Source organism: Wasmannia auropunctata, unplaced genomic scaffold, assembly GCF_000956235.1.
Source record: "Wasmannia auropunctata unplaced genomic scaffold, wasmannia.A_1.0 LD336101.1, whole genome shotgun sequence".
Lineage (NCBI taxonomy): Eukaryota > Metazoa > Arthropoda > Insecta > Hymenoptera > Formicidae > Wasmannia > Wasmannia auropunctata.
In genome coordinates, this window is record NW_012026789.1 from 3,410,379 (window position 1) to 3,426,669 (window position 16,291).

At 42.8% G+C, this 16,291-nt stretch overlaps 2 protein-coding genes across 2 annotated transcripts; one reads left to right on the forward strand and one right to left on the reverse strand.

Moving 5' to 3' along the window:
* Positions 1-254: 254 nt before the first annotated feature.
* Positions 255-2,819, reverse strand: LOC105459478 (peptidyl-prolyl cis-trans isomerase CWC27 homolog). Its single transcript, XM_011705565.1, has 7 exons — positions 2,664-2,819; positions 2,235-2,444; positions 1,946-2,146; positions 1,726-1,865; positions 1,401-1,655; positions 1,124-1,291; positions 255-1,012 (listed from the first exon to the last, which is right to left on the reverse strand). Exons 1-7 carry the CDS (start codon positions 2,703-2,705, stop codon positions 487-489), a joined length of 1,542 nt encoding a protein of 513 aa, XP_011703867.1. The 5' UTR covers positions 2,706-2,819; the 3' UTR covers positions 255-486.
* A 646-nt stretch (positions 2,820-3,465) lies between these two features.
* Positions 3,466-15,141, forward strand: LOC105461302 (dynein heavy chain 7, axonemal-like). The gene has a single exon (XM_011707806.1). It carries the CDS (start codon positions 3,466-3,468, stop codon positions 15,139-15,141), a length of 11,676 nt encoding a protein of 3,891 aa, XP_011706108.1.
* The last annotated feature ends 1,150 nt before the right edge of the window (positions 15,142-16,291 follow it).

Sequence of the window (16,291 nt, forward strand, 5' to 3'; positions counted from 1 at the left end):
TATGTAATACCGTTGTACTTGCCGCATATGTGAGCCGTAATGACACATAATAACTGACGAAACTACCTGTCTACTTTTTGAAATAAGTTCTGGAATCTTAAATGACGATTTTTTTATTTCTCTCTCTCACGTGTATATTCATATAGCGCTATTGACAATGAGTAAGTCGACACGGACCGGCTGAACGTAAAAACACAACGCACAAACGCGACCAAAAATAACCGTACTTGGGTAAAAAAATTATTCGATTGCAGTTAGTTAAATGAGAATAAATGTATTTCAGTTTTTTTTTTCATTAATATCGAACAAACTATGATAACATGTTCCTAAAAAGTTCAAGATTGACGAAGACATTCGAGAAGTATATTTTACCGAAATACAATTTATACATTATATTTATATATAATCTTTAGCTTCTATATACACTTATTATTCGTGCACGAGTATTTAATTAATTAAAAATGATTAATCATCATTTAACAATTATTAATCATTTTTACGCCGGGAATAACTCCTTCCACCTTTGTCATCTTTAGACCCGTGGGATTTCTCTCCCCTTCGTCGTTTATTCAGTGGATTTCGAGGATCGTAGATCTCGAACCAATCGTCGTCCTTCGTGCTGGCGTCCTTGGCAAGAACTGGTGCCTTCTCCTCGCAGTGCAAAACGTGTGTCATCCAGGATTCATCATTCGGATCATCGTCGTCCTCAGCATCGTCCTTCGACGTCTTCTTATCGGAACTCGCGGTATTATCCTTCGTGTGTTCCTTGGCATTTTGAAGTTTACTCTTGAATTGTTTGAATAGCTCCATCGTGAAATCCTCGCGTGTTTTACCCTTCTTAGGCAATTTTTCCTTAGCTTTTTTATATTTTTCTTGCGTCTCTATGTATTCTTTCATTATTTCAGACTTATTTTCTTTCTTCTCGGTTTGTTGCTTTTGATCTAACTCCTTCGCTTTCTTCTCGCTTTGTACGCTGCGCTTCAGATCACGTATTTCTTTTCTTATTGCTTCGCTGCAAATTAAATTTCAAACAAAATATAAACACTTACAATTTTTTTTCTAAAGATACAAATATACTTTTCACAAATATCTTAAATTTACATAATAATAAAAGATTGCGTACGCCTTTTTCTTCCATTCTTCATCTCGATCCTTTCCAAAATAGTATTCATCAACTTCCGCATCTTCGTTTATATTTTCATCTTTTGTTTCATCGTTCTCGATTTTCGATTTTGATTGGGAAGTCTTTTTAGAATCCTTCAATTTGTTCTTGATTCTCTCTTTTATAGCTCTATTAATATAAACACATTCTCTCTTTTATATATAACTCTATTAATAAACACATAATATTATAACAATCATTTTGTTACATAATATTTTATTTATTTTATATAACTTACTCTTTCTCTTCTCTTAAAGCGGCCAATTCTTCCGGAGTTCGTGTTTCATCATCACTCTCCCAATCGCTGCTGCGATCCTCTTTCATTTTTTTACTTGGTGGTTCAACAGATTCGACCACAGATTGTGAGCTTAACTTTGGATCAGATAAACAATCGTGCGCTGACTTTCCCTTGCCACTATATTGTTTGTTTAAAACTGATGATTCCTCTTCATCTTCCTCAGCTTCTTCCCCGAATGACAGTAGCTTGAAATTCCTAACATATTTACAAATATATGAAAAAATAGATATTATTATTTAAAAAACGTTATATGATTTTTTCTTACTTTACACCAGTCTTCTTATCCTTTTTTCTTTCTTTATTGTCTTCCTTCTTTTCAGATATTATTCTTGGAACAATATCCTGAAATGGATTGTGTAAGACCTCCGTTTTTATAATTTTCTGTGGGTACCGAGGTCTGTCATTCTGAAAATTAAATATTTTTGTTAACTAAAATTATACACTAATCTTTCTATGTAAAAATATAATATATGTTAAATATTTACTTCATCTACAAGTGCATCTTCCAACTTCAGCATGTTGTAAATAGTTTCGCCAGTGACCTTGCCAAAGACAGTATGTTTATTTTGTAACTCAGGTGTTGCGGCAAGTGTAAAGAAAAATTGGGAACTGTTGTCATCCTTGCCGGCATTGGCCATGGCAAGCAATCCTCTCCGACAAAAACGTAATCTCGTGTGAAATTCATCCTGCGAATAGATAATATGAGCGATAATTGTCAAACCAAATGTATATACAAGCAAGAAGCATGACTAGCTGAAATCAGTAAACGTGTACCTTAAATGGATTCCCGTATATGCTCTCACCACCTTCTCCTGTTCCTGTAGGATCTCCACCTTGCGCTATGAAGCCTTTTACAATTCTGTGAAATATTGTATCATCATAATAACCCTCCATGCAAAGCTGTATAAAATTTCTGCAAGCCTTGGGAGCTTCTTTCGTCCATAATTCCAGATCTATATCGCCAACCGTTGTTTTCATTACCACCTGTTTGGCGAAATAAAAAAGTAAATTAGAAATAAAAATTGTATCATTTATTCAATCGCTTTCCATATAATATAATAACAAAGATAATAAATTATAAAGGAATACTCTGTATAAAGGAATACTCTCCATAAAGGAATACCTCTTCTCATATTAGCTAATTTAGCTCTTTGTTTGAAAAATTTATATAGTCTCATATTTTTTTAATTTATCTATACTTACTTTGCCCGTTGTCGGCGGCTCTTGTATGTAAATATTACTCATATTTATAACCTCTCTTATTACATCCGCTCATGAGATCAGCATAAACTGGCATAAGCACGCCTGAAGCCAACGAATCAACTGTGAGACGACTGGAGCCGACTGGGTTCCATATAAACTCCGATATATCGTAGCTATTCAAGTTTCCAGTAGATGGCGAATGTTGCCAATCAGCTGTTCTTGACACTATAATTTAAATCAATGTCAAAATGTAGACGATTGAATAAAATTACTAAATTATAATATTATACAATATTAATAATGTTGCATCTATTATGGATAACAATATTATACATTTAAGATTAAAAAATAAAATGCAAATCTACAGATAATATATTATAGATATGATTATGCCTTTAAGATATATATAATTAATTATTACATCTTAACATATATTTCTTCACAAACTTAAAAATGTAACATCACAGTACATTTAATGAAATAATTTGATCGCAGATCATTGTCTTGAAAATTTTAATTTTACCATAAAGACCGCGTTATCCTCAGAACTCTACTCTTACGTACCACGTGCGTCTAAAAATCGAATGTTCGCTATATTGATAAAACATGCACGGTATCCAAGAACCTTAGTTCTGTGAGTTCGTTCTTAAGAATCTGCTCGATAATTTATAACTATTTTAAATATATTTACTATTAATCTATATTTGCAGAAAAATAAACATTTAATACTGTATTAGTAATATTCTATAAAATTATTGTAAAACAATCAATTAAAAAAAAATTCTGCAAAGTGGTAAACAGCATGTCTAATAAAAACGTGTTTGTGGACATGGACTGGGACGCTTTGGAATCAACTTTTGCAGTGTCTCAATATCCAAATTTCATTCAGCCAAATCGTATCCGATTAAAAGATTATATTAAAGAGATTTATGTCCCAGAATTTTCCGCAGAATGGAAAAGAAACATATTGGACTTGATACCTCGTGCGGACAGACGAAAACATTCTTCTTTCATAAACACAGTATTGGATGAAGTTAAAGATATGTACATTAAAAATATGAAAGCCTTTGTATTGAAATCCATTCTGTCCTGCAAAATGTACAGGAGGGAACACGTTACATGCGAGGAGTGCAACGTTTCTGCTGGCTCGGAGCGAAACGTCGTTCAGGAAAATAAAATTCAAGATCACGCAATATTTTTACAACATCGTAATCTGTTTGCCAAGAGATACTTTCTCTCATATCCGATAATCAGACACATTATGAATACCGCGTATCGTGTTCTACCCGTGTTAATTTGTGACTTCAGACGTTACCACGAACTCGGAATATTGACACTGTCTTGTTTTCAAGACATGATCCTTGAGGATATTAAGAGAGGCTCTTTAGCGATCACCAATAAATTTTATACCGAGACATTTAGAGCTGTACAGAAGTCGAAACTATTAAGAAGCGTCTCTGCGAAACGCCGATCGCAATTTATGCGGTGTCTGACGAACGTCTTCGTCCAGCAGATTCTCAGTGTAATGATGAAATCGATCGATCACGTAACAGACACTATGAAGGACGGACGTTTCTGTCCTCAAATCGAATTTCAGCTGGTGTGCGAAAGTGACCAGCTTGTAACGAAGCCGAATGTAGAGGAGGTCTTCTCGACGTATCACAATATCATCCGACACATTGAAGGTATCGCGCAAGATCTGCTGCCGTTGGATGAATGGTTGAACGTCAGAGCGAGGGAGCGGTACATAAAGATAGCGCTTCCCGACTGGTTCGTCGAGAAGTCTCACCAAAATTTACAGGAGATACTAGACGCTCTGTTTCAACCGATGAACGAGCACATAGCGCTCATCTTCATGGAATTCAGCGGTATATGCGCGTCGAGCGCCAAGAATCGGATATTATCTCTGACCGCTGAACGTCCGAATTTCGACGCTTACTTCGAGCAAATCTACACGTACAGCGAGTACTTAAGCAAGACGAACTCTATGCTCTCCAATTTGTATTACAACGTGGGAAAATTGGAGCAGAGCAGCGCTAAGGAATCCCTGAGGCAGATCTGCTGCAACGTCATAAATATTCTCACGACGGAGCTGGTGAAGTATCATCAAGACTTCAATCGTTCGATCTGTGCGGACTTTGAAGATCTGAAATCTGCGGCGCTGGACATTCCGAGGGATGCGAATTCCTTGATACAGTTGAGCGAACGTATGTCGCGAGCTTCGAAGGTGCTGATAAAGGAGCAGGAACAGAAGATACGAGAATCGGTCTACATGCTGAGCAAATTGTTAGAGATTACTATACTAACCGACGAGCATATCGATCTAAACAAGACCACCATCAATTGGCTGCACGACATTCAACCGGTGTTTGCGCAAAACAACACGTTGTGCGAGGCTATGAAGAGCGAGCTGGAGGAGGACCTTCAACGGCGAATAAACGCGTTGAATTCAGAGGTTGACGCGATGTTCCCGCAGCTCGTCATCCTGGACGACATGGACGACGTGAGCAAGGTCGGAGAATACGCGGAGTATTACGAGGAGCTGATCAAGAGGTACAAACGTATGGACGACGAGATGCAAGTCATTAATTCGGAGGAGAGACTCTTTAAGTTTCCCGAGACGGAGTTTCCGAAAATAATCGAGCTGAAGGAAACGATCGTGCCGTTTTACAAGCTCATATGTACCATTCATCAATGGCGAAGGGACAATTCCGTATGGCTGAACGGTCCTTTCGAATGCCTGGACGCCACTGTTATCGAGAAGAAGACCGTGAATTACCTCGACGAGATCACGGATATGAACAAGACGATGAAGTCGCGCATCAAGATGGACGCGACGGCGAACAAGTCATACAAGTTTTCCGGCATCGCCGACGATCCTGACCCGATGCAGCAACCCGCGCCGCTGAAATTGTGTTGGCAGACCCTCAATAACATTAACGAGTTTAAAGTTTACGTGCCGCTCGCGGTCTGCATGTGCAATCCGGCTTTGAATGCGCGCCATTGGAAGGAGATGTCCGCGATATGCAATTTCGATCTCACGCCGAATGCAGGAACGACCTTGAAGAAAATGATCAATATGAACCTGATGGACAACATCGAGAAATACAAGGCCATAAGCTTGGGCGCCAACAAGGAGCTTCGTCTTCAGCAGGAATTGGCCGAGATGCTTAAACAGTGGGAGCCGATATCGTTCGAGATGTCGACCGATGCAGAATCCGGTATGGTATCTTTTAAGCACGCGAATGACATCGAGATTCTTCTTAGCGAACATCTCATCAAAATCGGGGAGATGCGAGCGTCGCATTTCGTGAAGCCAATATTATCAGACTTAATGGACTTTCTCGCTGTCCTCGCAAGGATCCAAGAAACTCTTGATCAGTGGACGCGAGTGCAATATCGCAAACTCTATCTAGAGCCAATATTTTCTTATCCGGGAATAGAAATACATTTAAGTCAAGAAACTTCATTATATTTAGAAGCGACGAATACTTTGTTAGATATTAATAACAGATTCCGGGAGAATCCAAAGTTTCATGAAATTAAGAAATCGTCAGATTTGCTGCAAATTTTAAATAAAGCTAATGAGAAATTGGAGAAAGCGAGCAAAGGTGTAAAAGATTACTTAGATATTAAAAGACTGTCGTTTACGAGATTCTTCTTTCTCGAGGATTCAGAAGTTCAGAAAATACTGTTCGAATCGATTGACACAGGGAAACAGCATACGCTCATGAAGAAATGTTTCGCCGGCGTGGAACGATTGAAATTTAATAAATCTAACTGTATTCGAGGCATCATCGGGCATTACGGGGAGATACTGTATCTAAGTAATAACATTTCCTTATCCACTGACACTGGATGCGAAGAGCAATGGTTAATTCAGCTTGAAAAAGACATGAAAGACGCAGTTCACAAAAATATTCTGCAATATCATTCTTCGACCGATGAAAATTCGGCATTTGTCCCCATTGATAATTTTCCAAGCATGGCGATCGTTTGTAGCTTGCAACTTTATTGGACCTGCTCGGTGGAAAAGTGTCTTACGCCATTAAATGTCACGATGTTAAACTCTTTACTCACGACGTATACAAACGGGATAATTTCAATAACTAATGAATTAAAAAATGAGTTAACGCGAAGGCGTAGAAATCTGTTGACGTCATTGATCGGGATCACGTTGACTCATAAAGAAATCATAAGGTTGCTGCTGGATAGAAATATTGTTAAACAGACAGATTTTGAGTGGATTGCGCAGTTGAGATATTATTGCAACGACAAAATTGTCGAAGTATCAGTATTCAATACAACAGTTAAATACGGATACGAATATAGCTACTATCAGCAAAACATTGTTAACACTCCTCTAACTGACAGATGCTTTCGTACTGTGTTACAGGCTTACCGTTATCATTTGTACAGCAGTGTTGTAGGTCCAACAGGTACCGGGAAAACGGAAACGATCAAAAGCCTGACGAGAGCTATCGCGAAGCCGTGTTACGTCGTCAATTGCAGCAGTAGCACCTCTTACGATTGCGTGATACGGACGTTTAAGGGAGTGATCGCTTGCGGAGCGTGGATTTGCCTGGAGAACTTCGACAGATTAAGACTAGAATTGCTGTCGGCCATTGCTCAGAATCTCACGCAGATGAAACAAGCGATATCGTCGAATTCGAAGATCGTAAGCTTCGAAGGTTGCAACTTGAACTTAAACGTCTCCGGTAACGTATGCGTTAACATCAATTCGGAGCGATCGGGATACGCTGATCTGCCGGATAATCTGAAGGTTCTCTTTCGTTCCGTGTCATTGATGGCGCCGGACATCGACAAGATTGCTGAGGTGGAACTCTTCGCTGGAGGATTCCTCCACGCGAAAAATCTGGCGATGAAGCTGACTGTCAGTTATAGATTGCTATCCGAACATTTGGGTGAGAAGCACCATTACGACTTTGGTACGTCGTCGGTGAAGACTGTCATCGCGACTGCAATTAATACGAAGCGAAATATCTCGGACGAAGACGAATACACCCTGCTGTTGCGTTCGATGATACACATAAATATCCCGCAGCTGTGTAACACCGACATACCGATCTTCCAGAGCATCATGCACGACGTCTTTCCCGAGTCCGTCGTGCTTCCTTTCGATTGTTCGGCGATATTGACCGCTCTGGAAAGCGTATGCGCGAAGAGACTTCTTACGTTGCATACAATTTTCAAATTGAAAGCCGTACAGATCGTTGAACTAATGTACATTCGTCGCGGTCTTATACTCATCAGCAATCCTTTGGGTGGGAAGACGGAAATTTTACACACGCTTGCCGAAACGTTGTCGTTATTGCATGATGAAAAAAATAAAATTGGCGCCACAGTGAAACTCAAAACGGTCATGCCAGGCGTAGTGAACAGCGACGCGCTCTTTGGATATTTCTGCGATAAATCTGGAATGTGGAAGGACGGTTTGTGCACCACTATATTTCGTCGCTTTACAGAAGACACCTCGACAGACCGCAAATGGTTGGTGTTTGACGGAGACTTGAGCGGCACGTGGATGGAAAACTTGTACACAATTCTCGACGAGAATAAAATGTTGTATTTGACATCTGGGGAACGATTTCCCACGGCAGATTCAACGTCGATCATCTTCGAAACGACGAGCACGATGGAAATTTCACCCAGCGTAATATCGCGATGCGGAATAATCTATATCGACGCGCATTCCATTGGCTGGAGGCCATATGTGCTGTCTCACATCGCGAAACCGTTTTACGATGGATATAACAAAATATTGTACGCTCTCTTCGATTGGGCGATAGATCCATGTCTCAATTATTTAAGGGAAAACGGCGATATATTGTTAGATCAGGAATTACATCTTGTTACGTCGACCGTAAATTTATTTGAAATATTATTAAGAGATGCCTGTGAGGACGTCGCGGGAAAGGAAAATCACTTTGCCATATGGGCACAAGCTGCTTTAATTTTAGCTATTGTTTGGGGACTGGGTGGAAACTTGATCGAGGATTCGCGAGCTCGATTTAACGCTTTTTGTGTATCATTTTGGAACGGCACGGAGAAAGAGCATCCGAAACCTGACATGATTAAACACTTCGACGTGACGCTGCCGAACGAGGGTTTAATTCAAGATAACTTCTATATCTTTAAAGGTGCCGGAAACTGGAAGTATTGGGGCGATCTGCTAAAGAACGAAAAAATTCCCGAGATATGTAGCTTCAATCAAATTTACATTCCAAATATCAACAGTATGAAGTACAATCATATATTTTTGAAACACATTAAATATCGTAAGCCTTTCCTCTTGTATGGCGACGTTGCTGTTGGAAAGACGAGCATCATGCATGATCTTCTGAGAAACAAGCTGCCAGAAAATTGTCTCTCCAATTTCTTTAGTTTCACTTCCATGATTACGGTAACCAGAACGCAGAGATTATTGTTCTCCAAGTTAAACAAGATACGACGCACTGCCTACGGACCGGGAAGAAATCAGTTTTGCGTAAACTTCGTGGACGACGTGAATACAATTATCGTGCAAAAGCCAGAGGCGCAGTCCGTATTCGATCTCTTACGTCAACTTCTCAGCTATAATTACTGTTACGACACGAACGAATTAAATAAGGTATTCGTACAGGACATTATGTTCACGCTCGCGGTCACCGCGGGAAAGCTCGACGGAAGCGTACCTCCCAGATTGTTGAGACACTTCAACACCTACGCGATTCCCGCTCCTGCATCGGATAACATATTCAGAACATATTTTAACGTGCTGCTTGCCAATTTGAAAAAGAATCTGTTCGCGGCGGACGTCACGGGAAGCGTGACCAGCATAGTGAACGCGACGGTCGACGTTTACAAGTCCGTGATGAAGACGTTGCGGCCTGTGCCCAGCAAGCTGTACTACTACTTTGATATGAGGGATGTATCCAGAGTGATCAGCGGATGCGGCCTGATCCAAAAGGAATCGGTGGAAACGAAGATAACGTTTATTCGGCTGTGGGTGCACGAGGTCTTACGCGTGTTCAACGATCGCATGCTGGACGAGGGTGACAAGGAATGGCTCTTCCTAAGAATTCGCGACGCGGTGAAGAGCAACTTCAAAGACTCCTTCGAGATCGCCTTTGATCATTTGCCCAAATTCGAGAATCAGATCACCAAAGACAGCTTCGGCGACCTGATGTTCGGGAATTTCATGGACATGGAGAAGGACGGCAGGTGTAGACGGTACGAGGAAATCAACTCTATGGAAGCCCTGAGGAACAAGGTTCTAGCTTACTTGGACGAATACAACGCCGGCTTTAAAAGAAAAATCAACGTCGTCGTGTGTCGTTACCTGTTGGAGTCTTTGATCAAAGTTTCAAGAATTCTGAGCACTCCGGGCGGAAATTTGCTAATGATATCTACTGTGGGTTCCGGCAGAAAGTCCACGACCGCGCTTGCTGCCTTTATGCAACAGCAGACCTTGTTTCAAACCACCATCGAGTCCTATTACGACACGGAAGCGTGGAGGGACGAATTGAGAGCAGTCCTACGAGAATGCGGCGCGTTACGGAAGGACGTTACGTACTTTATAAACGAAAGACAGATGAAAGATGCGTTTTTAAGCGACATCAGCTGTCTGTTAAGCACTGGCGAGTTACCTGACTTGTTCTCCACCGAAGACAGACAGAATATAATCGAGATGACGCGACTGCACGCCCAGGGAGGTGACCGAAACGCGGAGCTCAGCGCGCGTTCAGTGATGTCCTATTTCGTAGATCAATGTAAGAACAGATTACACTTCGTGCTCTGTTTTAGTCCTACCAGCGCCGCGTTCAGAACATACTTGTGCTCGTATCCTAACTTAGCGAAACACTGCACGGTGAATTGCTATCAGATTTGGCCCGACCAGGCGCTCCTAGAGATCGCAGTGAAGCATATGAGAGACGTTAACGTGCGGGAAGAAATTAAAGCTGATGCAGCAAAAGTTTGTGTGCAAATCCATAACAGTGCGAAGGAAATTAATTTGAAATATCGCGAAATGTTCGGTAGAAACATTCACGTGACGTCGTCGGCCTTTTTGCACATGCTCAAGCTGTATAGACAGCTAACGTCGAAAAAGCAGGAAAAAATCGTCGCGACGCGAAACAGATATATAGCGGGATTAGAGAAATTGGAATTGGCGGCCGAACAAGTCGAGCAGATGAAAGCCATTCTGACGATTCTGAAACCTCAGTTGGAACTGTCCGCTCAACAGACCATGATCACTATGAAAGAAGTGGAGAATGAAAATATTACCGTGGAGCGAGCTACGATTCTCGTGAAGCAGGAAGAGGAAATTGCGAATAAGAAGGCAGAGATCGCGGGTACCCTGAGAACCGAATGCGAGGCCGATCTTGCCGTTGCGATACCGATCTTGGAAGACGCGGTAATCGCGTTGAATACGTTGAAGCCGACCGACATCACTTTGGTGAAGGCGATGAAAAATCCCCCCGATACCATCAAGCTGGTGATGGCTGCCGTTTGCGTGATGCTGGGCGTCCCTCCGGATCGCACTATCGATCCGGTTACCGGAAAGAAATTCACGGATTACTGGGGCCCGAGCAAGCGCATTCTGGGCGACATGAACTTCCTGCAGAACCTGAAGGACTACGACAAGGACGACATAGCGCCCGCGGTAATGCAGATCATCAAGAAGACGTACATGACGGACAACAGTTTCATGCCTCACATAGTCGCGAAAGCGTCCAGCGCCGCCGAGGGTCTTTGCAAATGGGTCCGCGCCATGGAATCCTATGATGAAGTGGCCAAGGTGGTCGCGCCTAAGAAGAAGAAACTGGCGGAGGCACAAATGGAATGCGACGAGGCCGAGGCATTCTTGAACGAGAAACGACAGACCCTGGCCGCCTTGAACGCGAAACTGGCGGCGCTGCACGACAGTCTGCGACAAACGTTGCAGAAGAAACTGAATCTAGAGACGGAAGTGGCGACGTGCACCGCCAAGCTGATCAAGGCGGAGAAACTGATCGCCAGCTTGGGAGGCGAGAAGAGCCACTGGATGCAATGCGCTCATAATCTTCAAATAAATTACGACAATCTCGTGGGCGACATGTTACTCTCGTGCGGAATAGTGGCTTACATGGCGCCCTACAACACCTCCTTTCGCGATGAAATGTTGATTAAGTGGAAAGAATTTATGGAAGCTTCAAAAATACAGTACACTAAAACGTACGATTTCGTAAATGTCCTCGGCGTGGAAATCGAGATTAATCATTGGCAGCTCTGCGGCTTGTCGAATAATCGCTTCGCGACGGAGAACGCCATCATTTTGAATAATTCGGAGCAATGGTGCCTTTTCATCGATTCGCAGAATCAGATAAACCAATGGATCAAGAAAATGGAAAAGAAAAATGATTTGAAAATCGTTAAACTAACGGACCCCGATTACATATCGGTAATCGAACGAAACATTGAAACTGGCACGCCAGTTCTGCTGGAAAACGTCGGAGAGACACTCGAAATCGCACTGGAGCCAATCCTGTTGAAAAATATTTACAAAGACGAAGACTGGTACATCGATATTGGAACTAAATCCATGAGGTATTCGCAAAACTTTCGATTTTACATCACCACGAGACTGACGAATCCAAATTACACGGTCGATGTTTTCGCGAAACTCACGATAATCGACTTCTCAATGCCAGATGGAACTCTTCGGGATAAACTTTTGGACATCGTTATCTCGAAGGAGAAACCGGAGCTTCAGGAGAAATTCGAAGCGCTCCGCGTTCAAGACGCCACTAACAAGAAAGTTCTTCAACAACAAGAGGACAACATCTTGAGCACTCTCTCGTCGACCACCACGAATATCCTGGAGGACGAGAAGGCGATACAGATCTTAGATTCTTCCAAGAATCTCACCGTGGACATCATGAGGAAGCAAGAAGCGGCCAGGACGATGACGGAGGACATTAACAGGTTCAGAGACGCGTACCTGCAGTTCGCCGATCACTGCGCGGGTTTATTCTGCACGCTGACCACGCTGTCCAATTTGAATTACATGTACCGATTTTCATTTTCCTGGTTCATTCAGTTGTACATTACCTCCATTGAGACCTCGAGCAGGAGCGTCGTTCTCGAGAAACGACTGCAGTTCCTCAAGACTTCGTTCACGAGGAATCTTCATTCCAGCGTCTGCAGGTCGCTCTTTGAAAAGCACAAGCTTCTGTATTCCTTCTTGCTGTGCGTAAAAGTTTTGATAGACGCGCAGCAGACTACGCAGAAGGAAGTTGAATACTTCGTCTCCTCGGACTCGAGAGACTGCGATGCGGTCGTGGACTTTCTGGACCCGATGCCAGATTGGTTGCCGATGAACAAATGGAGACAGATTTGCAGATTGAGCAGCGCGGTGCCGAATTTACGCGAACTCGCAAATGACTTTCGCGCCAACAGCGTAACCTGGCAGAAATATTGCAACGCGATACCGTTTCAAAGCCATCCGATACCGAGTCCGTGGGCCGACAGTTTGACACGGTTTCAAAAACTGATGCTCATCAAAATCGTAAGGTACGACAAGATTGTCGTGGAAATAATGCGGCTGATAGAGGACACCATGGAGGACGTGTTCAATTCCGACCCGCGTCTTCAGATATCCGAGTCCTACGCGGAGTCCAGCTGCCTCACGCCGATTATATTCATTCTGCCGAGTTACGCCTCGCCCCTGTCGCTCGTCTCCGCGTACGCAAGCGCGAGAGGATACACCTCGAAATTTGTCTCTCTGTCCATGGGTGACGAACAGCAGGCCAACGCCGAGATCCTCGTGGAGCGGGCACGCAGGGAAGGCGGATGGATATTCTTGCAGAACTGCCATCACGCCGCGTCGTGGTTACCGCGACTCGAGCGAATCTGCGAGAACCTGAATCTGTCCGGTACGTCTTTGGATTTCCGTCTGTGGCTCTCCAGCTTCGCCACTCCGGACTTCCCGATCAGCATCTTGCAAAGCAGCGTGAAGCTCGCGTACGACTATCCGCTTCGGCTGAAGCAGAGCTTGCTGAGAGCGTACCGGTCGGAGCCCGTAGGAAGCAAGGAATTCTTCGAGGGATGCCCCGGGAGAGACAAGGAGTTCTCTAAACTCCTGTACGGGCTCTGCTTCTTCCACGGAGTCGTCAGAGAGCGAAGGCACTTTGGGCCGCAAGGCTGGAACGCGCCGTACGATTTCGATCACATGGATTTCGAAATATCAGTTAGACAACTGCAGAGTTTAATCAACGAAACCGAGAACGTACCGTTCGGCACGCTGCTTTATCTGATCGGGGAGTGTAACTACGGCGGGAAAATCACGGATCGCCGTGACGAAAGGTGCCTGCGACACCTGCTAGACTCCTTCTGCGACAGCCGCGTGATCGAGAACGTGACCGAATATTCATTTTCCGACTGCGTGGAGCATTCGGTACCGCAAAGATGCGAGTACCGCGATATCATCAGGCACATCAGCGACATGCAACTGGACGCGTCGGCAGAGGCCTTTGCCTGCGACGAAAATGCTCTCGTTACAAAAGACACAGCTGTTGCCAGGGAATTCCTCGAATCGATATCTCTCCTGGATCAAATCAGATCGCCGGATCACGAAGCTGTGCAGGATCGGGCGCTGCAAGCGATCAATGAGATTACCAGTAGATTGCCCGCGTTATTTAACATCAGCGAGATACAGGACAGACATCCTACGAACTCGCGCGAGCCGTTGAACGCGATTCTCATCCACGAGGCTGAACTGATCAACAAGATTTTGTCGATGATCGCGGACTCCTTGAGCAATTTAGAATCGGCGTTGAACGGCGAGACCGTTTTGACCGAGTCTTTGGAAGAGCTGGCGAAAGAAATATGCAATAACGAAGTCCCGTGCGTCTGGAGGCTGATCGACGTCGGCATCGCGACGAGACGTCTACCAAACTACATCAACCTGCTCTCGAAGCGCGTAGACTTCGTGCGACGTTGGCGCAACAGCGACGATCCGCCTTGCGTGATCCACTTCGACGCGCTGTCTTGCTGCAAGAGATTCCTCTCCGCGGCTCTCCTCGCGTTCTCGCGACGTCGCGGCGTGCCCGTCGAACGAGTCGCGTCGCATCTTAGAGTGGCAAACGACGATTCTACGTACGGCGAGGGAGACGAGGACGCTTATTACATTCGCGGTTTACATCTATCTGGCGCCCGATGGGACACGCAGAGGCGTGCGTTGATCGAAAGCTCGACGAACGTATTCTGGTACGACATGCCACCGATATGTCTTGTATTCAGCGGAGAAAAGAGAGCTGAAAAGAGAGTTGATGATGTGTACGAGTGCCCTGTATACATCTCGCCGATGCGATGCGACGGAGCAGATGCCGATGCGAGTATGAAGAACTACATCACGAGCGTGCTCTTGGAAACTGATAAGCCGCACGTACACTGGATAAAACGTGGCACAGCGTTATTCTGCCAAGTTGAGAAATAATTTCTAGTTTTTTGCGCTCCTAATTGTTTTTCGCGAACGAGCGAAGATTGGGTTTTCGTTCTCAATAATCTAATCTACTCTCTCAATTAGTCTAATATACGTGTATGTACAATAATTAATTTATATAATTTATTGAGGAGGGAGATTTGGAGAACAATGAGGAATGTTGCCGCAAAGCGCTACGTTAAGGTACGTGGATGTGTCACGTTTCAAAAGCATTACCAAAAATATAAAAATTCTTTTGAAACGCTTGTTTTACATTTCGCTGTTCTAATTCATCTTTCCTAGAAAGTTTCATTTACTGTCACTCTCCCTTTACATTCGATTTATGCTCTGATCGGCAATTATTTAGATAACATTTTGCCAGCAGATTCAAGCAGAATATATTATATATTTGCGACAGATCGACATCAACAATCAAAAAGTTCATATTAAGTATCTTGCTAGCAGAACTTATCGATTTACTTAATTTGAACAAAAAAAAATAAAAGTTAAACGAAATATGTATTATTTAAATTAATGGATACAAAATGGTTTTACATTTGCGGTTTCTATAGTCAATCTGCCATCGTATTCTGCTATCAAACTTATAATTATATTTTTGTTAACGTTCTGCCAAGAAAATTTGCACTAGATGCTTTGCAAAATCTATATTCAACAGATTTGACTATCTAAATTATCATTTAAAGGACCCCGCACAAAACCACGTGAAAATAGGTCCTAGTTAATGTAGCTGAATTTTTGATATTTTGTAGTTCTGATCATCCTAAGTCCTAAATCCTCAAAAGTCTCCATAGGCACAAAGTCCAAAAATGAGTAGTTTTTGAGTTACATTAAACTCTGCCAAAATAGCTAATTCTGTATGCTTATTCGAAAGTACATTTTCGTGATTGTTATTGATTGCGCATGTGTGTGTACATTCATAGACATGTTATGTATATATATATATACATATATATAATACATTTATATATTTATATATTTATATACACATAATATATAAATAAATAAATAAATAAAAATATATATACTGTGATTATATGCTGTATATATTTATATATATCTGTTATATACATCCCCGTTCTTAGCATAACCCAGGATCAACGACGAGGACGTGACGGGGTTCTGATCCCTTTTTTATATATTTTTT

Coding starts and splice junctions, on each gene's coding strand:
- LOC105459478 (XM_011705565.1), bottom strand. CDS start 2,705: ATGAGTAATATTTACATACAAGAGCCGCCGACAACGGGCAAA. Junction 2,445..2,663: donor AGCCGCCGACAACGGGCAAA/GTAAGTATAGAT, acceptor TTCGCCAAACAG/GTGGTAATGAAAACAACGGT. Junction 1,292..1,400: donor GCTTTAAGAGAAGAGAAAGA/GTAAGTTATATA, acceptor TTATATTAATAG/AGCTATAAAAGAGAGAATCA.
- LOC105461302 (XM_011707806.1), top strand. CDS start 3,466: ATGTCTAATAAAAACGTGTTTGTGGACATGGACTGGGACGCTTTGGAA.